The 24,012-nt window shown below is 45.7% G+C and overlaps 1 protein-coding gene across 2 annotated transcripts in view; it reads left to right on the forward strand.

Annotated features, from left to right (window-relative positions):
* LOC135054705 (gastrula zinc finger protein XlCGF26.1-like) overlaps nucleotides 1–24,012 on the forward strand; it is a 29,597-nt gene that overhangs the window by 1,521 nt on the left and 4,064 nt on the right. For both annotated transcript variants that reach the window (XM_063957985.1, XM_063957984.1), the window contains exons 2-4: nucleotides 10,189–10,397; nucleotides 17,902–17,999; nucleotides 18,436–18,640. In XM_063957985.1, the coding sequence (XP_063814055.1) occupies nucleotides 10,199–10,397; nucleotides 17,902–17,999; nucleotides 18,436–18,640 (502 nt within the window). In that variant the 5' untranslated portion in view covers nucleotides 10,189–10,198. The remainder of the gene's footprint in view (nucleotides 1–10,188; nucleotides 10,398–17,901; nucleotides 18,000–18,435; nucleotides 18,641–24,012) is intronic.

A 24,012-nucleotide genomic window follows, 5' to 3' on the forward strand; every position in this document is an offset into this window, starting at 1 on the left:
GAATAACACAGCTCCCTGCACACACTGATATGTGGTATTATTATATAGCGGAGAGGGGACCGTACAGTGATATATCAGGGGGAATAACACAGCTCCCGGCACACACTGATATGTGGTATTATTATATAGGGGAGAGGGGACCGTACAGTGATATATGAGGGGGAATAACACAGCTCCCTGCACACACACTGATATGTGGTATTATTATTATATAGGGGAGAGGGGACCGTACAGTGATATATGAGGGGAATAACACAGCTCCCTGCACACACTGATATGTGGTATTATTATTATATAGGGGAAAAGGGACTGTACAGTGATATATGAGGGGGGAATAACACAGCTCCCTGCACACACTGATATGTGGTATTATTATATAGGGGAGAGGGGACCGTACAGTGATATATGAGGGGGAATAACAGCTCCCGGCACACACTGATATGTGGTATTATTATATAGGGGAAAGGGGACTGTACAGTGATATGAGGGGGAATAACACAGCTCCCTGCACACACACTGATATGTGGTATTATTATTATATAGGGGAGAGGGGACCGTACAGTGATATATGAGGGGAATAACACAGCTCCCTGCACACACTGATATGTGGTATTATTATTATATAGGGAGAGGGGACCGTACAGTGATATATGAGGGGAATAACACAGCTCCCGGCACACACTGATATGTGGTATTATTATTATATAGGGGAAAGGGGACTGTACAGTGATATATGAGGGGGAATAACACAGTCCCCGGCACACACTGATATGTGGTATTATTATTATATAGGGGTGTAGTAGGGTATGCCGGCGGCTGGGCTCCCGGCGTCCAGCATACCGGCGCTGGAATCCCGACCGCTGGCATACCAACAGCTGGGCAAGTGCAAATTAGCCCCTTGCGGGCTCGCTGCGCTCGCCACGCTATTTATTCTCCCTCCAGGGGTGTCGTGGACCCCCAAGAGGGTGAACAAGTGTCAGTATGGCGGGTGTCTGGATTCTGGCGCCGGTATACTGTGCGCCGGATCCCGACATACCGGCAAACTGAAGACCACCCATTATATAGGGGAGAGGGGACCGTGCAGTGATATATAAGGAGGTATTAAACAGCTACCGGCACACACTAATATGTTGTATTATTATTATATAGGGGAGTCAATACTCTATGTGAGATATTACTGGAAATAATAGTGCCACAACACACATTGATATATGGTAGTATTATTATTATACTAATATTTGGCATATTTGCACAGCACCATTTAATGATGTGGGACGTGTATTTAGAGGAGTTGGTGATGTGGGACATGTATGTAGAGGAGATACCGATGTGGGAGATGTATGCAGAGGACTTAATGATGTGGAACATGTATGTATAGGAGATGATGTGTGATATGTATGTAAAGGAGATAATGATGCGGGACGTATATGTATTGGAGTTAATGATGTGGGACGTGTATGTATTGGAGTTAATGATGTGGGACGTGTATGTATTGGAGTTAATGATGTGGGACATGTATGAAGAGGAGATAATGATGTGTAGCGTGTATGTAGAGGAGTTATTGATGTGGGGAATGTATGTGGAGGAGTTAATGATGTGGGGCATGAATGTAGGGGTGTAATGATGTTGGACATGTATGGAGAGGAGTTAATGATGTTGGACGTGTATGTAGAGGAGATAACGATGTGGGACGTGTATGTAGAGGAGATAATGATGTGGGAGGTGCATGTAGAGGAGATAACAATGTGGGGCGTGTATCTAGAGGAGATAACGATGTGGGAGGTGTATGTAGAGGAGATAATGATGTGGGAGGTGTATGTAGAGGAGATAATGATGTGTGACGTGTATGTAGAGGAGATAATGATGTGGGGCATGTATGTAGAGGAGATAATGATCTGGGTCGTGCATGTAGAGGAGATAATGATGTGGGGCGTGTATGTAGAGGAGATAATGATGTGTGACGTGTATGTAGAGGAGATAATGATGTGTGACGTGTATGTAGAGGAGATAATGATGTGTGGCGTGTATGTAGAGGAGATAATGATGTGTGGCGTGTATGTAGAGGAGATAATGATGTGGGGCGTGTATGTAGAGGAGATAATGATGTGTGGCATGTATGTAGAGGAGATAATGATGTGGGGCGTGTATGTAGAGGAGATAATGATGTGGGACGTGTATGTAGAGGAGTTAATGATGTGGGGCGTGTATGTAGAGGAGATAACGATGTGGGAAGTGTATGTAGAGGAGATAACGATGTGGGACGTGTATGTAGAGGAGATAATGATGTGTGACGTGTATGTAGAGGAGATAATGATGTGTGACGTGTATGTAGAGGAGATAATGATCTGGGTCGTGTATGTAGAGGAGATAATGATGTGTGACGTGTATGTAGAGGAGATAATGATGTGTGACGTGTATGTAGAGGAGATAATGATGTGTGACGTGTATGTAGAGGAGATAATGATGTGTGACGTGTATGTAGAGGAGATAATGATGTGGGAGGTGCATGTAGAGGAGATAACGATATGGGGCATGCATGTACACGAGTTAATGATGTGTGACGTGTATGTAGAGGAGATAATGATGCGTGGCGTGTATGTAGAGGAGATAATGATGTGTGACGTGTATGTAGAGGAGATAATGATGTGTGACGTGTATGTAGAGGAGATGATGTGGGGCGTGTATGTAGAGGAGATAATGATGTGTGACGTGTATGTAGAGGAGATAATGATGTGTGACGTGTATGTAGAGGAGATAATGATGTGTGACGTGTATGTAGAGGAGATAATGATGTGGGAGGTGCATGTAGAGGAGATAACGATATGGGGCATGCATGTAGACGAGTTAATGATGTGTGATGTGTATGTAGAGGAGATAATGATGTGTGGCGTGTATGTAGAGGAGATAATGATGTGTGACGTGTATGTAGAGGAGATAATGATGTGTGACGTGTATGTAGAGGAGATAATGATGTGTGACGTGTATGTAGAGGAGATAATGATGTGTGACGTGTATGTAGAGGAGATGATGTGGGGCGTGTATGTAGAGGAGATAATGATGTGTGACGTGTATGTAGAGGAGATAATGATGTGTGACGTGTATGTAGAGGAGATAATGATGTGTGACGTGTATGTAGAGGAGATAATGATGTGGGAGGTGCATGTAGAGGAGATAACGATATGGGGCATGCATGTAGATGAGTTAATGATGTGTGACGTGTATGTAGAGGAGATAATGATGTGTGGCGTGTATGTAGAGGAGATAATGATGTGTGACGTGTATGTAGAGGAGATAATGATGTGTGACGTGTATGTAGAGGAGATAATGATGTGTGACGTGTATGTAGAGGAGATAATGATGTGGGGCATGTATGTAGAGGAGATAATGATCTGGGGCGTGTATGTAGAGGAGATAATGATCTGGGGCGTGTATGTAGAGGAGATAATGATGTGTGTCGTGTATGTAGAGGAGATAATGATGTGTGACGTGTATGTAGAGGAGATAATGATGTGTGACGTGTATGTAGAGGAGATAATGATGTGTGACGTGTATGTAGAGGAGATAATGATGTGGGACGTGTATGTAGAGGAGATAATGATGTGTGGCGTGTATGTAGAGGAGATAATGATGTGTGACGTGTATGTAGAGGAGATAATGATGTGTGACGTGTATGTAGAGGAGATAATGATGTGGGAGGTGCATGTAGAGGAGATAACGATATGGGGCATGCATGTAGACGAGTTAATGATGTGTGACGTGTATGTAGAGGAGATAATGATGTGTGGCGTGTATGTAGAGGAGATAATGATGTGTGACGTGTATGTAGAGGAGATAATGATGTGTGACGTGTATGTAGAGGAGATAATGATGTGTGACGTGTATGTAGAGGAGATAATGATCTGGGGCGTGTATGTAGAGGAGATAATGATCTGGGGCGTGTATGTAGAGGAGATAATGATCTGGGGCGTGTATGTAGAGGAGATAATGATGTGTGTCGTGTATGTAGAGGAGATAATGATGTGTGACGTGTATGTAGAGGAGATAATGATGTGTGACGTGTATGTAGAGGAGATAATGATGTGTGACGTGTATGTAGAGGAGATAATGATGTGTGACGTGTATGTAGAGGAGATAATGATGTGTGGCATGTATGTAGAGGAGATAATGATCTGGGTCGTGTATGTAGAGGAGATAATGATGTGTGTCGTGTATGTAGAGGAGATAATGATGTGTGACGTGTATGTAGAGGAGATAATGATGTGTGACGTGTATGTAGAGGAGATAATGATGTGTGACGTGTATGTAGAGGAGATAATGATGTGTGGCATGTATGTAGAGGAGATAATGATCTGGGACGTGTATGTAGAGGAGATAATGATGTGTGACGTGTATGTAGAGGAGATAATGATGTGTGACGTGTATGTAGAGGAGTTAATGATGTGTGGCGTGTATGTAGAGGAGATAATGATGTGGGGCGTGTATGTAGAGGAGATAATGATCTGGGTCGTGTATGTAGAGGAGTTTAATGATGTGTGACGTGTATGTAGAGGAGATAATGATGTGGGACGTGTATGTAGAGGAGATAATGATGTGTGGCGTGTATGTAGAGGAGATAATGATCTGGGTCATGTATGTAGAGGAGTTAATGATGTGTGACGTGTATGTAGAGGAGATAATGATGTGTGGCGTGTATGTAGAGGAGATAATGATCTGGGTCATGTATGTAGAGGAGATAATGATGTGTGACGTGTATGTAGAGGAGATAATGATGTGGGACGTGTATGTAGAGGAGATAATGATGTGTGGCGTGTATGTAGAGGAGATAATGATCTGTGTCATGTATGTAGAGGCGTTAATGATGTGTGACATGTATGTAGAGGAGATAATGATCTGGGTCGTGTATGTAGAGGAGTTAATGATGTGTGTCGTGTATGTAGAGGCGTTAATGATGTGTGACATGTATGTAGAGGAGATAATGATCTGTGTCATGTATGTAGAGGCGTTAATGATGTGTGACATGTATGTAGAGGAGATAATGATCTGGGTCGTGTATGTAGAGGAGTTAATGATGTGTGACGTGTATGTAGAGGAGATAATGATGTGGGACGTGTATGTAGAGGAGATAATGATGTGTGGCGTGTATGTAGAGGAGATAATGATGTGTGAAGTGTATGTAGAGGAGATAATGATCTGTGTCATGTATGTAGAGGAGTTAATGATGTGTGACATAAAATAGAAAAAACTATGCGCTCAGGTGAATAGCACTGCACTAGGTTGTCAGCAGCCTCTTGAAAAAGGGAATCGCCAATCCCTTAAAACAAAAGCTATAAAACAAATAACAAGTGGCGCTGGACAACCAGAATACGATAAAACATTTATTTTCTAAAATGCATATAGAAATTACAACAACCTCCCGGGGGTAATAAATCTTAAAACATCACAATGTCTGAATTAGCACTAAATAGGCCTAATTAATAGCATATAATTGGTATATCAATAACACCTGGAAGGTGAACAGCCTTTTGTGGGTTATATATGTGCACACTGATACTACTAATTGATAGGACGAGAGTCACTAGCAACTGTATTCTATTAGCCAGTTGCAAAAATCATGAGTTCATGACAATGGGTAGCTGTTGCAGAAAAGACACACATGTATGTTATTAACTGTATGCACACAGTTACCACTGGGCAGGAGCTCCTTCAATCTCTGCTCCCTGGTGTTGTCCCACAGTCCGGATGGAGACACTCACCAGAGCCTCAGTGGACAATCTGGAAGCCGCGCCGTGCGGGGTGTCTAAATGCGCCGTCCTAGCCCAGTCCACACCGTCTCCGGTACCTCCGTACTTTGCAAACGGAGGCTAATAGCTGGTAGATCCGGAGTTAAATAGGGAAAGCGTTCCTGGTGTGTATGACCCACAGTGAGCCTTTCTTCTATTGGGCGGGCATCCGACAGGAGCTCCGTTCGCCGGTCTGCGCCGGACTTGGAGAGGCGGCACTCGTAGCTTCCACCGCTCAACTTAGAGTATGCGGTCTGGCTGCAAAGGTGAAGAGATCACCTTTGCAGCCAGACCGCATACTCTAAGTTGAGCGGTGGAAGCTACGAGTGCCGCCTCTCCAAGTCCGGCGCAGACCGGCGAACGGAGCCCCTGTCGGATGCCCGCCCAATAGAAGAAAGGCTCACTGTGGGTCATACACACCCAATAGAAGAAAGGCTCACTGTGGGTCATACACACCAGGAACGCTTTCCCTATTTAACTCCGGATCTACCAGCTATTAGCCTCCGTTTGCAAAGTACGGAGGTACCGGAGACTGTGTGGACTGGGCTAGGACGGCGCATTTAGACACCCCGCATGGCGCGGCTTCCAGATTGTCCACTGAGGCTCTGGTGAGTGTCTCCATCCGGACTGTGGGACAACACCAGGGAGCAGAGATTGAAGGAGCTCCTGCCCAGTGGTAACTGTGTGCATACAGTTAATAACATACATGTGTGTCTTTTCTGCAACAGCTACCCATTGTCATGAACTCATGATTTTTGCAACTGGCTAATATAATACAGTTGCTAGTGACTCTCGTCCTATCAATTAGTAGTATCAGTGTGCACATATATAACCCACAAAAGGCTGTTCACCTTCCAGGTGTTATTGATATACCAATTATATGCTATTAATTAGGCCTATTTAGTGCTAATTCAGACATTGTGATGTTTTAAGATTTATTACCCCCGGGAGGTTGTTGTAATTTCTATATGCATTTTAGAAAATAAATGTTTTATCGTATTCTGGTTGTCCAGCGCCACTTGTTATTTGTTTAATGATGTGTGACATGTATGTAGAGGAGATAATGATGTGGGACGTGTATGTAGAGGAGATAATGATGTGTGACGTGTATGTAGAGGAGATAATGATGTGGGACGTGTATGTAGAGGAGATAATGATGTGGGACGTGTATGTAGAGGAGATAATGATGTGTGACATGTATGTAGAGGAGATAATGATGTGGGGCGTGTATGTAGAGGAGATAATGATGTGGGGCGTGTATGTAGAGGAGATAATGATGTGTGACGTGTATGTAGAGCAGATAATGATGTGGGGCGTGTATGTAGAGGAAATAATGTTGTGGGGCGTGTATGTAGAGGAGATAATGATCTGGGTCGTGTATGTAGAGGAGTTAATGATGTGTGACGTGTATGTAGAGGAGATAATGATGTGGGACGTGTATGTAGAGGAGATAATGATGTGTGGCGTGTATGTAGAGGAGATAATGATCTGGGTCATGTATGTAGAGGAGTTAATGATGTGTGACGTGTATGTAGAGGAGATAATGATGTGTGGCGTGTATGTAGAGGAGATAATGATCTGGGTCATGTATGTAGTGGAGATAATGATGTGGGACGTGTATGTAGAGGAGATAATGATGTGGGACGTGTATGTAGAGGAGATGATGTGTGGCGTGTATGTAGAGGAGATAATGATCTGGGTCATGTATGTAGAGGAGATAATGATGTGGGACGTGTATGTAGAGGAGATAATGATGTGGGACGTGTATGTATTGGAGTTAATGATGTGGGACATGTATGAAGAGGAGATAATGATGTGGGAGGTGCATGTAGAGGAGATAATGATGTGGGACGTGTATGTAGAGGAGATAATGATGTGTGACGTGTATGTAGAGGAGATAATGATGTGTGACGTGTATGTAGAGGAGATAATGATGTGTGACATGTATGTAGAGGAGATAATGATGTGGGACGTGTATGTAGAGGAGGTAATGATGTGGGAGGTGCATGTAGAGGAGATATCGATGTGGGGCGTGTATGTAGAGGAGATAACGATGTGGGACGTGAATGTAGAGGAGATAATGATGTGGGGCGTGTATGTAGAGGAGATAATGATGTGTGACGTGTATGTAGAGGAGATAATGATGTGTGACGTGTATGTAGAGGAGATAATGATGTGGGGCGTGTATGTAGAGGAGATAATGATGTGTGACGTGTATGTACAGGAGATAATGATGTGTGTCGTGTATGTAGAGGAGATAATGATGTGGGACGTGTATGTAGAGGAGATAATGATGTGGGGCATGTATGTAGAGGAGATAATGATCTGGGTCGTGTATGTAGAGGAGTTAATGATGTGTGACGTGTATGTAGAGGAGATAATGATGTGGGGCATGTATGTAGAGGAGATAATGATCTGGGTCGTGTATGTAGAGGAGTTAATGATGTGTGACGTGTATGTAGAGGAGATAATGATGTGTGGCGTGTATGTAGAGGAGATAATGATCTGGGTCATGTATGTAGAGGAGATAATGATGTGTGACGTGTATGTAGAGGAGATAATGATGTGGGACGTGTATGTAGAGGAGATAATGATGTGGGACGTGTATGTTTAGGAGATAATGATCTGGGTCGTGTATGTAGAGGAGTTAATGATGTGGGACGTGTATGTAGAGGAGATAATGATGTGGGGCATGTATGTAGAGGAGATAATGATCTGGGTCGTGTATGTAGAGGAGTTAATGATGTGGGACGTGTATGTAGAGGAGATAATGATCTGGGTCGTGTATGTAGAGGAGTTAATGATGTGTGACGTGTATGTAGAGGAGATAATGATGTGGGGCATGTATGTAGAGGAGATAATGATCTGGGTCGTGTATGTAGAGGAGTTAATGATGTGTGACGTGTATGTAGAGGAGATAATGATGTGTGGCGTGTATGTAGAGGAGATAATGATCTGGGTCATGTATGTAGAGGAGATAATGATGTGTGACATGTATGTAGAGGAGATAATGATGTGGGACGTGTATGTAGAGGAGATAATGATGTGGGACGTGTATGTTTAGGAGATAATGATCTGGGTCGTGTATGTAGAGGAGTTAATGATGTGGGACGTGTATGTAGAGGAGATAATGATGTGGGACGTGTATGTTTAGGAAATAATGATCTGGGTCGTGCATGTAGATGAGATAATGATGTGGGACGTGCATGTAGAGGAGTTAATGATGTGAGACGTGTATGTAGAGGAGATAATGATGTGGGACGTGTATGTAGAGGAGATAATGATGTGGGACGTGTATGTTTAGGAGATAATGATCTGGGTCGTGTATTTAGAGGAGTTAATGATGTGGGACGTGTATGTTAAGGTGTTCACATGATAGGAAAGGGCTGTTGGGTCATTCTATTTTAATTGGACCAATTTTGAAGATCTTCCCCACCTGACCATCTCCAATTTTGATCACATTTTTACATGGACATTAGCATATATGTCAACTAACTTTGGCTAAGTCTTAGATCACAATATGCAATAGTAGTAACACTCCAGCCCTCGGAGTGGGGGTAGGTAAAATTGTCACTGGCTCTGCGTTGCACAATCAGCAGTATGTAGGCTACTGCTGTGGTGGATCTAGACGAGTAAAAGTTGTATAAATGCCTGTACAGCTTTTGGCGCTGATTTCACCAGAGACTTTAGTTCCTTTTACCAGCATGAAGCCAAAGTAGGCAAAAAAATTTCATTTGGAATTCAGCTGCTTATAGCTCCAAAGGTAAAACATTATTGCAGTATGACATCCATGGCGGCTAACTCACTAGGTTGACACCATCACACTGCGGTAACAGACAGTTCCTGTGATAACGTTGCCTAAAGTTGCTCTCACAAATCTTTCAAATAAGTTTTGCCTATTGTCCAATGACATAATAAGATATCTTACGTCCTAGTGGATTCTGGGGTCTTGTACTTTAGTACCGTGGGGTATAGATCGGGTCCACTGGAGCCTGGAACTCTAAAACCTTTAGTGTGGGTATGTGTGTGCTGGCTCCACCCCTCTATGCCCCTCCTACCTGATCTGCACAAAAGCTGTTGCTACCCTATAGGTTAGTGAACACTTTTACGCGAGTTCCCGCCGCTGTAAAGTGCGGCAGCTGCAGCGCAGATTCGGACGGGAAAAGGCTTCACCGGCAATTCGATTTTTCCCTATATGTTTATTTTCAAGGATCATGAAAAAAATGTCTGCTCCTCCATGTACTGTTTAAAAGAATACTTTGAATGTCCGATTTCTGCTATAAAACGCAGAAGATGCCACATTTACTGTATGGTCTGTAGAGCACCTGTGACTAGTCTTCTCTGTTCTAATGTCTGATATCATTTATTGATATTTAAGTGTTATTTTATTGTTTTGTGGGTTATATAGGTTATAAGATATGACTGATCTTAAGGTAGAAGATGTAGAGGGAGAAGAAGAAGAAACGAATGTGACTGATATTAAGATAGAAGATATAGAAGGAAAGGAAGAGCCATGTATAATTGGCATTAAGGTGGAAGATGCAGAGGAAGAAGAGACGTATGTGAGGGGTGATCAGCAGTGGAAGGAGGAGGAAATCCCTACAGCCATCAGCACAGGTGAGTGATAAACACATTACAGACAAGAGTCACATATTCTCCTTGCTCAGTCACTACAACAGTCTCTTCTCCTACACCCTCCTCTGTCGGTGCAGACTAATGAGAATAAAATGGGATTTTGGTTTGGTACATGATAAATCCTTTTCCCAGATTCCATGGGACACACTGGACCTTAGGCATTATGGTAGATGGAAGATTACTGTTCTTTTCTTGTGCACCCTGACGCCCTGTTTTTACCTGTTGGGAAGCACTGCCCTTGAGGGGCTGCCTAAAGTTTTGCACCCAGGAGTGGGATTTTGTTTGTAGCCTGGCTTTGGAGTAAAGCAGAAGACAGCCTCCACCCCTGGGTACTCCCTTGTTGAAGTCCACTCCATCATACCCTTTGTTTCTCTTACGTCCTAGTGGATGCTGGGGACTCCGTAAGGACCATGGGGTATAGACGGGCTCCGCAGGAGACATGGGCACTTTAAGACCTTTAATGGGCGTGAACTGGCTCCTCCCTCTATGCCCCTCCTCCAGACTCCAGTTAGATCCTGTGCCCAGAGGAGACTGGTCACACACTAGGGGAGCTCTACCGAGTTTCTCTACAAAATAGACTTTGTTAGGTTTTTTATGTTCAGGTAGACCTGCTGGCAACAGGCTCTCTGCTTCGTGGGACTGAGGAGAGAGAAGCACACCCACTTTCCTGGACTGATGGGCTCTGCTTCTTAGGCTACTGGACACCATTAGCTCCAGAGGGTCTGAACACTGGTGTCGTCTAGCTGTTCGTTCCCGAAGCTGCACCGCTGTCGTCCTCACAGAGCCGGAAGATTGAAGCCGGGTGAGTACCGGCGGCAGAAGACATCAGAGCTTCGGAAGGTACCGTGCAGCCTTTGCTCCCGCACACACACTAGGTACTGCAAGGGTGCAGGGCACAGGGGGGGCGCCCTGGGCAGCAAGGAATACCTCATAAAAACGACTGGCAAGCTATATACACAGCATTACAGGGTATTTGAAATATTAGCGGGACCGAAGCCCGCCGTTGAGGGGGCGGGGCTTCGTCCCTCAGCTCTAAACAGCGCCATTTTCTCCACAGCTTGGCTGCAGAGACGCTGCTCCCGGACCCTGCCCTGATATCTGCAAGTAACAGGGTACAAAACGATTGGGGGCACAATATTTGGTGCTGATTTGATATATATATTATATATATAAAACGCGCTATACAGGTCTGGGGTATTGTTATATGTGTGGTGGTGTCAGTACGTGTGTGTCGACATGTCTGAGGCAGAAGGCTATTCGAGGGAGGAAGAGGAGCAAAATGTGATAGTGACTGCGTCGGCACCGCCGACTGCTGATTGGGTAGACGTGGAATGTTTTGAATGCAAGTGTGGCTTTATTGCATAAAAGATTGGACAAAGCTGAGTCTCAGAACCAAGCATGGAGTCAATCCATGGATATCGCTGTGTCTCAGAACCCGTCAGGGTCCCAGAAACGTCCCTTTACCCAGATAGCAGACACTGATACCGACACGGATTCCGACTACAGTGTCGACTATGATGAGGCGAGGTTACACCCATGGGTGGCCAAGAGTATTCAGTACATGATTGTAGCAATAAGGGATGTATTATATATCACAGAGGACCCTTCTGTCCCGGATACAAGGGTCTGTATGTTTAAAGAGAAGAAACGTGAGGTAACGTTTCCCCCATCTCATGAACTGAACGCGCTATTTGAAAAGGCTTGGGAAACTCCAGACAAGAGGCTGCAGATTCCCAAGAGAATTATTATGGCGTATCCTTTCCCCTCACAGGACAGTTTACGGTGGGAATCCTCTCCCTCGGTGGATAAAGTCTTGACGCGGTTATCCAAAAAAGTGGCCCTACCGTCCCCGGCGACACTAAAGGATCCTGCTGACTGCAAGCATGAAACCACTTTAAAATCAATTTATGCGACTACGGGAGCCCTCCTCACACCGGCAGTTCCGTCGGCATGGGTGAGTAGCGCAATTGCAGCTTGGGCAGATAACTTGTCATGATATGGACACCCTCGACAGGGATACTGTTCTGTTAACTTTGGGTCACATCAAAGACACAGCGTTATACCTAAGGGAGGCTGCGAGGGATATTGGCCTCTTGAGATCAAGGGACAATGCCATGGCAATTTCAGCTAGGAGGTCGCTGTGGACCTGTCAATGGACTGGTGATGCTGACTCCAAGAGACTTATGGAGGCTCTGCCTTACAAGGGTGAAGTTTTGTTTGTGGATGGCCTCGCGGACCTGGTTTCCACAGCTACCGCGGATAAGTCTTCTTTTTTGCCTTTTGTTCCCCCACAGCAAAAGAAAACGCCTCAGTACCAGATGCAGTCCTTTCGGTCTCATAAATTCAGAAAGGGGCGTGGATCGTCTTTCCTCGCCAGAGGTAGAGGAAAAGGGAAAAGAACACCAGCTACGGGAGACCGCACCGGTGGGGGCACATCTTTGGCTCTTCAGCCATGTCTGGGTTCAGTCGGACCTGGATCCTTGGGTGCTATGAATTGTGACCCAAGGGTACAAACTGGAGTTTGAGGACTTGCCTCCACACCGATTTTTCAAATCGGCCTTACCAGCTTCTCTCCCAGAGAGAACAATAGTTTCAGCTGCAATACAAAAGCTGTGTCAAGTGATTATCATGGTTCCCCGGTTACAACAGGGAAAGGGGTTTTATTCAACTTTTCGTGGTCCCGAAGCCGGACGGCTCGGTCAGACCAATTCTAAACCTAAAATCCCTAAACCTGTATTTGAGAAGATTCAAATTCAAGATGGAATATCTCCGAGCGGTTATCTTCAGTCTGGACGGGGGGAGTTTATGGTCTCACTGGACATAAATGATGCATACCTTCATGTCCCCATATACCCTCCACATCAGGCGTTCCTGAGATTCGCTGTACAGGATTGTCATTACCAATTTCAGACGTTGCCGTTTGGGCTTTCCATGGCCCCGAGGATTTTCACCAAGGTAATGGCAGAAATCATGGTGCTGCTGCGCTAGCAGGGGGTCACAATTATCCCGTACTTGGACGATCTCCTGATAAAAGCGAGATCAAGAGAACAATTACTGAAAAATGTGGAGCTGTCTCTGAGGGTGCTACAACAACACGGCTGGCTTCCAAATTTGCAGAAGTCGCATATTGGTTCCGACAACTCGGCTGTCGTTCTTAGGCATGATTCTGGATACGGAAATACAGATGGTTTTTCTTCCAGTGGAAAAAGCTCAGGAAATCCAGACCATGGTCAAGGATCTGCTAAAACCAAAAAGAGTATCGATTCATCAATGCGCTCGAGTGTTGGGAAAGACGGTGACGGCCTACGAGGCCATTCCGTTTGGCAGGTTTCATGCAAGAGCTTTTCAGTGGGACCTACTGAACAAGTGGTCAGGGTCCCATCTCCAAATGCATCGGTTGATATGCCTGTCCCCCAGGGCCAGGATCTCTCTCCTGTGGTGGCTCCAGGGGGCTCACCTTCTAGAAGGTCGCAGGTTCGGAATTCAGGATTGGGTTCTCGTGACCACGGACTCGAGCCTCCGAGGATGGGGAGCGGTCACACAGGGAATAAACTTTCAGGGAATATGGTCAAGCCAGTAGGCTTGTCTGCACATCAATGTGCTGGAATTAAGGGCCATATACAACGGCCTGAGGCAGGCGGAGCACCTTCTTCGCAACCTACATGTTCTGATCTAGTCAGACGTCACAGCCGTGGCGCATGTAAACCGACAAGGCGGAACAAGGAGCAGAGCAGCAATGGCAGAGACCACCAGGATTCTTCGCTGGGCGGAAAATCACGTGAGCGCTCTGTCAGCAGTATTCATTCCAGGAGTGGACAACTGGGAAGCATACTTCCTCAGCAGACACGATCTCCATCCAGGTCTTTGCAGAAGTGACAAGTTGCTGGGGACTCCCTTAAATAGACATGATGGCGTCACGCCTCAACAAGAAGCTTCGGACATATTGTTCAAGGTCAAGGGACCCTCAGGCGATAGCGGTGGACGTGCTGGTTACACCATGGGTGTATCAGGCGGTCTATGTGTTCCCTCCACTTCCGCTCATCTTAAAAATATTGAGAATAAGAAGAAGAACAAAGGTTCAGACGATACTCATTGTTCCAGATTGGCCTCGAAGAACCTGGTATCCAGATCTTCAGGAAATACTCACGGAAGATCCTTGGCCTCTTCCTCTCAGAGAGGACCTGTTACAACAGGGGCCGTGTGTGTTCCAGGACTTACCGTGATTAAGTTTGACGGCATGGCGGTTGAACGCCAGATCCTAGCTAGGAAAGGTATTCCAGGGGAAGTCATCCCTACTCTACTTAAAGCTAGGAAGGAGGTAACGGCGAAGCACTATCACCGTATCTGGAGGAAGTATGTGTCTTGGTGTCAATCCAAGAATGCTCCTACGGAGGATTTCCAGCTGGGTCGTTTTCTCCATTTTCTACAGACAGCAGTGGATATGGGCCTGAAGTTAGGCTCCATTAAGGTGCAGATTTCGGCATTATCGATATTCTTTCAGAAGGAATTGGCTTCTCTTCCAGAAGTGCAGACTTTTGTGAAGGGAGTACTGCACATCCAACCTCCTTTTGTGCCCCCAGTGGCACCGTGGGACCTTAGCGTTGTGTTACAGTTCCTTAAATCACATTGGTTTGAACCTCTTCAAACTGTTGACTTGAAATTTCTCACTTGGAAAGTGGTCATGTTATTGGCCTTGGCTTCGGCAAGGCGGGTATCGGAATTGGCGGCCTTGTCTCACAAGAGCTCCAATCTGATTTTTCATGTAGATAGAGCGGAATTGAGAACTTGTCCTCAATTTCTACCCAAGGTGGTTTCGTCGTTTCACATGAACCAACCTATTGTGGTGCCGGTGGCTACTGATGTCTTGGAGGATTCCAAGTCCCTTGATGTGGTCAGGGCTTTAAAAATCTATGGCTCGTATTAGGGAAACAGAGGCACTGTTTGTCCTGTATGCGGCCAACAAGATTGGCGCGCCTGCTTCCAAGCAGACTATTGCACGCTGGATCTGTAACACGAATCAGCAGGCTCATTCTACAGCTGGTTTGCCGTTACCAAAATCGGTAAAGGCCCATTCCACTAGGAAGGTGGGCTCATCTTGGGCGGCTGCCCGAGGCGTCTCGGCATTACAGCTTTGCCGAGCAGCTACTTGGTCAGGGTCAAACACTTTTGCAAAGTTCTACAAGTTTGATACCCTGGCTGATGAGGACCTCATGTTTGCTCAATCGGTGCTGCAGAGTCATCCGCACTCTCCCGCCCGGTCTGGAGCTTTGGTATAAACCCCATGGTCCTTACGGAGTCCCCAGCATCCTCTGGGACGTAAGAAAAAATAAGATTTTAAACCTACCGGTAAATCTTTTTCTCCTAGTCCATAGAGGATGCTGGGCGCCCGTCCCAGTGCAGACTGAAATCTGCAATAACTGTACATAGTTATTGTTAAGGTACACACAGGTTGTGTTGCGGTTGAAATCAGGTTGTTGCTGTTTTCTGTTGTTGTTCATACTGTTAACTGGTTTACTTATATACCATGTTGTACGGTGTTTTTGTGGTGTGAGCTGATATGTGTCCCATCCTTGATTAACAAAATCCTTTTCCTCTAAATGTCCGTCTCCTCTGGGCACAGTTCCTATAACTGGAGTCTGGAGGAGGGGCATAGAGTGAGGAGCCAGTTCACGCCCATTAAAGGTCTTAAAGTGCCCATGTCTCCTGTGGAGCCTGTCTATACCCCATGGTCCTTATGGAGTCCCCAGCATCCTCTACGGACTAGGAGAAAAAGATTTACCAGTAGGTTTAAAATCTTATTTTATCCACAGATTTGGCAGTTTGACATTGGCCTGAAAAAGTCTGTCTTCCCCATGACTACTATTTAAGTGGCCCGGCTCCTCAAGGAGGCCTAAACTCTTTGCTTGACCTGAGGGAGAGAGGACTGAAAGCAGAAAGACCTGCATTTAGGAGCTGTGGAAGAAAAAGCAGTTTTGGAGGCCGCCACGACCGCATTAATCTTATCTAACTTGGGACAGAACTGAATTTCTCCATTTGATGGAATTGGATCTTGGGCCTTCTTGGTTTTAGAATCTGCATGCGAGGAGCAGAGTCAGATTGCTTGCCTAAACTATAGCAGAGAGAATGCTTAAATCTTTCTTCTACAGCTCCCAAATGGAGGCTTCTCTTCTGAAGACCTAGCTGGAACTCAAGAGACCCATACACTCCTCGGCTACAGAATTTCCCCACCACTGATTGTGGCAATGTCTCATTACATTTTTTAGGACTCCGATGAGAAATCTCTTTCTACCAAGAGAAAGGTTTTATAAAGAGGCTTTTAATCCGCGCATGGTACAAGTGTCTGCACTTGGAAGTGATGGCTGTGCGCTTGTTCCTATGACACATGGGGAATAAGGGGACACATAGCACCTTTTCATTATGACTCCTCCCTCTTCTCTTTCCATTCACACCTCACCTATATTTGGACAAGGTGAAAACCAGCAGAGATAGACCAGTATTATGATGCCACAGCTGTCACGGTTCTGTCATTTGCAGCTTCTTATGTCCTGGCCAGCAGTCATGGTCTCCGCTATTCTGTAACTGCCGCTCATTACTCACATAAATGATTTGGAAGTTATTCCCTTTAGAGGGACAAGGATCATCATCACTAAAGTACTTAGGGCCTAACTCAGACCTGATCGATCACTAAGAGATTTTTCCCACTGATGCAAACAGATAGTCACTGCCCATAGGGGAGCGTACTTTCATTTTGCATGTGCAGTCGAGCACTACCAAAAAACTTTGTGCAGTTGCTGAGTTGCCCAGAACTTACTCAGCCACTGTGAGCACTTCAGCCTGTCCGGGACTGGAATTGACGTCAGAAACCTGCCCTGCAAATGCTTGGACACGCCTGCGTTTTTCAACAACTCCCTGAAAATGGTCAGTTGACACCCACTTCCTGTTCCATGTCCCATTACTTTTGGTCCCTTAAAAAGTGGGATGCACATATAGAAACCGTTGTAATTCCTACACCGTTCACCTGATTTGGATGTAAATACCCTCAAATTAAAGCGGAAAGTCTGCAGTTAAAGCACATCTTGTTTGTTTCGTTTCAAATCCATTGTGGTGATGAATAGAGCCCAAAATATGAGAATTGTGTTGATGTCCCAATATTTATGGACCTGACTGTATATACGAGATGCCTCCTTTATATACTTTGTAAATGCAGCATATGGAGTATGACCTACAGAGCTTTCCCTGTCCTGCTATTTGGTTTCCGTTACTGTACATGTCTCTTCTGATGATCACATATATGCCATGTATACAGGGGTCAATGTTCTAAGCTTTTGAGAGAGATTAAGTGGACAACGATAGGTTACCAGCAAATCAGCTCCTGTCATGTTACAGGCTCTATGGAGCTGGTTGCTCCATACTTTATCTCAGTCAACTTTACTTCTCTCCAAAGCTTCGTACAGAGACCCCCTCAGTCACTTCCTGTCTCCTACAGATGGAGCCAGTAACAGGAATACCCCAGAGAGATGTCCCCGTCCTCTGTATTCCCAGGATCATTCAGAGGAGAATCACTGGATCCCACAGGAGCATCAGGTAGGTGGGATTTAGGGTCTCTCCTAAATCACTAAATTGGCTGTCACTTTGATATGAAGAAGCTGTTTTTGTCATATACACTATTACACTGTTTTGTCTCAAGTAATAAACTTGGACATTTAACCCTTTCATGCATAGAGGCCACTACTGTCATCAGCTTAAGATCTCTACCGAACGTAGACGTTACGCCACCTAGTTGCAGTTTAAAATGGCAAACAAAAAGTTCATCAGCTCTGAGCAGTTTAGGGATTTCTGTAAAATATTTTTACTCAAAGATAGCAATGCAGGTACAAAAAAATTAAATAAGGGCATGTTTGATGTTGCAGATGCATATTGTCCACTTAAGTGGACACCTGTATAATTCTTTTGGTTTTATAGTTTTTAGAAAAAAAACAACAAAATTGTTGAACTGTTACTTTTTGTGTGAGTTATTTAGGGTGAAGACGTGACTGATATGAAGGCAGAAGATACAGAGGGAGAAGAGACGTATGTGACTGATATAAAGGCAGAATATATAGATGGTGAAGAAGAGGCATGTGTGACTGATTATAAGATAGAATATATAGATGTAAAAGAAGAGATGTACGTGAGGAGTGATCAGCAATGTAAGGAGGAGGAAATCCCTACAGATATCAGCACAGGTGAGTAATAATCACATATCCTCATTGCTCAGTCACTACAGCAATCTCTTATTCTACACCCTTCTCTGTCAGTGAGCAGCTCCTAGATTTGTAAATCTAATTAGAGGTGGTTACGGCAGGTCCGTGTGCAACTTATATGAGACATGGAAAGTGCAATCAGACCGTGACGGAATGTGTTCCACATGGGTTTTTCAGAGTTGGTTGTACATTTTGCTATTATAGCAAAATCTGCGACCACTAAAATCGCATGATGGAGGCCACCCAGCACAGGACAAGGTCATACAACATCTGAGGCACCACCCAGTGCTGCAATCGTAATTCAATTGTGATCACATTGCAAAAAAAAAAAAAAAAAAAAACATCCCATGCACCATGGCTGCTTATTCAGGGGCACGGCCGCCATGTTTCAGATGACAGGAGATGCAAGTAATCATCGGCCGGCCCCCAAAACAGCCATGACACGCCTGTGTTTCCTGGTACACTTCCCCCACAATGCAGCATCACCGCCCCCGGAAGCCCGCCGCCTGTCATTCATTATGCAAACGCATCCACTGCGGCCTCTGCATGTGCGCAGTGTTCCAAAAATCACCTGTTTGTGATTTATCAGAACACTGCAACCAGGTCTGAATAACCCTCTATGTCTTTAATGGATGCAATATTTTCCTCATCACAGTCAATAGGATAGTACTAGTAGTGTATAATTAGGTCATATGTGAATCCTCACCACACTGCTAAAGGCTCCATCCACCGCAATGGCTGTGTGCTCTGAGTGAAATCAGTAGATGATTGCATGGTTTCAGTCACTAGTGACGCGTTTCTCCAGCAATTCCCGTGTGATTTCATCAAAGGAATAGTTTGGGGGTAAATAGGCACATTTATAAGATATATAATTTCTCTATCGTCCTAGTGGATGCTGGGGTTCCTGAAAGGACCATGGGGAATAGCGGCTCCGCAGGAGACAGGGCACAAAAAGTAAAGCTTTCCGATCAGGTGGTGTGCACTGGCTCCTCCCCCTATGACCCTCCTCCAAGCCAGTTAGATTTTTGTGCCCGGCCGAGAAGGGTGCAATTCTAGGTGGCTCTCCTAAAGAGCTGCTTAGAGAAAGTTTAGCTTAGGTTTTTTACTTTACAGTGAGTCCTGCTGGCAACAGGATCACTGCAACGAGGGACAGAGGGGAGAAGAAGTGAACTCACCTGCGTGCAGGATGGATTGGCTTCTTGGCTACTGGACATCAGCTCCAGAGGGACGATCACAGGTACAGCCTGGATGGTCACCGGAGCCTTGCCGCCGGCCCCCTTGCAGATGCTGAAGTAAGAAGAGGTCCAGAATCGGCGGCAGAAGACTCCTCAGTCTTCTAAAGGTAGCGCACAGCACTGCAGCTGTGCGCCATTTTCCTCTCAGCACACTTCACACGGCAGTCACTGAGGGTGCAGGGCGCTGGGAGGGGGGCGCCCTGGGAGGCAAATGAATACCTATTTTGGCTAAAAATACCTCACATATAGCCTCCGGAGGCTATATGGAGATATTTAACCCCTGCCAGAATCCGTTAAGAGCGGGAGACGAGGCCGCCGAAAAAGGGGCGGGGCCTATCTCCTCAGCACACAGCGCCATTTTCCCTCACAGAAAGGCTGGAGGGAAGGCTCCCAGGCTCTCCCCTGCACTGCACTACAGAAACAGGGTTAAAACAGAGAGGGGGGGCACTAATTTGGCGATATGCTTATATATTAAGATGCTATAAGGGAAAACACTTATATAAGGTTGTCCCTATATAATTATAGCGTTTTTGGTGTGTGCTGGCAAACTCTCCCTCTGTCTCTCCAAAGGGCTAGTGGGTCCTGTCCTCTATCAGAGCATTCCCTGTGTGTGTGCTGTGTGTCGGTACGTGTGTGTCGACATGTAGGAGGACGATGTTGGTGAGGAGGCGGAGCAATTGCCTGTAATGGTGATGTCACTCTCTAGGGAGTCGACACCGGAATGGATGGCTTATTTAGGAAATTACGTGATAATGTCAACACGCTGCAAGGTCGGTTGACGACATGAGACGGCCGACAAAAAATTAGTACCGGTCCAGACGTCTCAAAAACACCGTCAGGGGTTTTAAAACGCCCGTTTACTTTAGTCGGTCGACACAGACACAGACAGGGACACTGAATCCAGTGTCGACGGTGAATAAACAAACGTATTCCTTATTAGGGCCACACATTAAAGGCAATGAAGGAGGTGTTACATATTTCTGATACTACAAGTACCACAAAAGAGGGTATTATGTGGGATGTGAAAAAACTACCATAGTTTTTCCTGAATCAGATAAATTAAATAAAGTGTGTGATGATGCGTGGGTTCCCCCCGATAGAAAATTATGGGCGGTATACCTTTTCCCGCCAGAAGTTAGGGCGCGTTGGGAAACACCCCTTAAGGTGGATAAGACGCTCACACGCTTATCAAAACAAGTGGCGGTACCGTCTATAGATAGGGCCGTCCTCAAGGACCAGCTGACAGTAGGCTGGAAAAATATCATAAAAAGTATATACACACATACTGGTGTTATACTGCGACCAGCGATCGCCTCAGCCTGGATGTGCAGAGCTGGGGTGGCTTGGTCGGATTCCCTGACTAAAAATATTGATACCCTTGACAGGGACAGTATTTTATTGACTATAGAGCATTTAAAGGATGCATTTCTATATATGCGAGATGCACAGAGGGATATTTGCACTCTGGCATCATGAGTAAATGCGATGTCCATAACTGCCAAAAGATGTTATGGACACGACAGTGGTCAGGTGATGCAGATTCCAAACGGCACAAAGGTGTATTGCCGTATAAAGGAAGAGGAGTTATTTGGGGTCGGTCCATCGGACCTGGTGGCCACGGCAACTGCTGGAAAATCCACCGTTTTTTACCCTAAGTCACATCTCTGCAGAAAAAGACACCGTCTTTTCAGCCTCAGTCCTCTCGTCCCTATAAGATCATATCTGCCCAGGGATAGAGGAAAGGGAAGAAGACTGCAGCAGGCAGCCCATTCCCAGGAACAGAAGCGTTCCACCGCTTCTGAAAAGTTCTCAGCATGGCGCTGAGACCGTACCGGACCCCTGGATCCTACAAGTAGTATCCCAGGGGTACAGATTGGAAGGTCGAGACGTTTCCCTTTCGCAGGCTCCTGAAGTCTGCTTTACCAAGGTCTCCCTCCGACAAGGAGGCAGTATGGGAAAAAATTCACAAGCTGTATTCCCAGCAGGTGATAACTAAATTACCCCTCCCACTACAAGAAAAGGGGTATTATTCCACCCTATATTGTGGTACTGAAGCCAGAAGGCTAGGTGAGACTTATTCTAAAAAATTTTTTGAACACTTACAAAGGTTCAAATCAAGATGGAGTCACTCAGAGCAGTGATAACGAACCAGGAAGAAGAGGACTATATAGTGTCCCGGGACATCAGGGATGCTTACCTCTATGTCCCAAATTTGCCCTTCTCACTAGGGGTACCTCAGGTTCGTGGTGCAGAACTGTCACTATCAGTTTCAGACGCTGCCGTTTGGATTGTCCACGGCACCCCGGGTCTTTACCAAGGTAATGGCCGAAATGATGATTCTTCTTCGAAGAAAAGGCGTCTTAAGTATCCCTTACTTGGATGATCTCCTGATAAGGGCATAGTCCAGGGAACAGTTGGAGGTCGGAGTAGCACTATCTCGGATACTGCTACAACAGCACGGGTGGATTCTAAATATTCCAAAATCGCAGCTGATCCGACGACACGTCTGCTGTGCCTAGGGATGATTCTGGACACAGTCCAGAAGAAGGTGTTTCTCCCGGAAGAGAAAGCCATGGAGTTATCCGAGCTAGTCAGGAACCTCCTAAAAACAGTGCATCATTGCACAAGGGTCCTGGTAAAAATGGTGGCTTCCTACGAAGCAATTCCATTTGGCAGATTTTTACGCAAGAACTTTTCAGTGGGATCTGCTGGACAAATGGCCCGGATCGCATCTTCAGATGCATCAGCGGATAACCCTATATCCAAGGACAAGGGTGTCTCTCCTGTGGTGGTTATAGAGTGCTCATCTTCTAGAGGGCCGCAGATTCGGCATTCAGGATTGGATGCTGGTGACCACGGAGCCCAGCCCGAGAGGCTGGGGAGCAGTCACACAAGGAAAAAATTTCCAGGGAGTGTGATCAAGTCTGGAGACTTTTCTCCACATAAATATACTGGAGCTAAGGGTAAATTTATAATGCTCTAAGCTTAGCAAGACCTCTGCTTCAAGGTCAGCCGGTATTGATCCAGGGGGAAAAACATCACGGCAGTCGCCCACGTAAACAGACAGGGCGACACAAGAAGCAGGAGGGCAATGGCAAAAACTGCAAGGACTTTTCGCTGGGCGGAAAATCATGTGATAGCACTGTCAGCAGTGTTTCATCCCGGGAATGGAAACTGGGAAGCAGACTTCCTCAGCAGGCACGACCTCCACCCGGGAGAGTGGAAACTTCATCGGGAAGTTTTTTCCACATGATTGTAAACCGTTGGGAAATACCAAAGGTGGACATGATGGCGTCCCGTCTGAACAAAAAACGGGACAGGTATTGCGCCAGGTCAAGAGACCCTCAGGCAATAGCTGTGGACGTTCTGGTAACACCGTGGGTGTACCAGTCGGTGTATGTGTTCCCTCCTCTGCTTCTCATACCTAAGGTGCTGAGAATTATAAGACGTTGAGGAGTAAGAACTATACTCATGGCTCCGGATTGGCCAAGAAGGACTTGGTACCCGGAACTTCAAGAGATGCTTACAGAGGTCTTATGGCCTCTGCCGCTAAGAAAGGACTTGCTTCAGCAAGTACCATGTCTGTTCCAAGACTTACCGCAGCTGCGTTTGTCGGCATGGCGGTGGAAAGCCGGATCCTAAGGGAAAAAGGCATTCCGGAAGAGGTCATTCCTACCCTGGTCAAAGCCAGAAAGGAGGTGACCGCACAACATTATCACCACAGGTGGCGAAAATATGTTGCGTGGTGTGAGGCCAGGAAGGCCCCACAAAGAAATTTCAACTCGGTCGTTTCCTGCATTTCCTGCAAACAGGAGTGTCTATGGGCCTCAAATTGGGGTCCATTAAGGTTCAAATTTCGGCCCTGTCGATTTTCTTCCAGAAAGAATTGGCTTCAGTTCCTGAAGTCCAGAAGTTTGTCAAGGGAGTATTGCATATACAACCCCCTTTTGTGCCTCCAGTGGCACTGTGGGATCTCAACGTAGTTCTGGGATTCCTCAAATCACATTGGTTTAAAACCAGTCAAATCTGTGGATTTGAAGCATCTCACATGAACAGTGACCATGCTCTTGGCCCTGGCCTGGACCAGGCGAGTGTCAAATTGGTGGGTTTTTCTCAAAA

Source organism: Pseudophryne corroboree, chromosome 3 (assembly GCF_028390025.1).
Source record: "Pseudophryne corroboree isolate aPseCor3 chromosome 3, aPseCor3.hap2, whole genome shotgun sequence".
Classification (NCBI taxonomy): Eukaryota; Metazoa; Chordata; class Amphibia; order Anura; family Myobatrachidae; genus Pseudophryne; species Pseudophryne corroboree.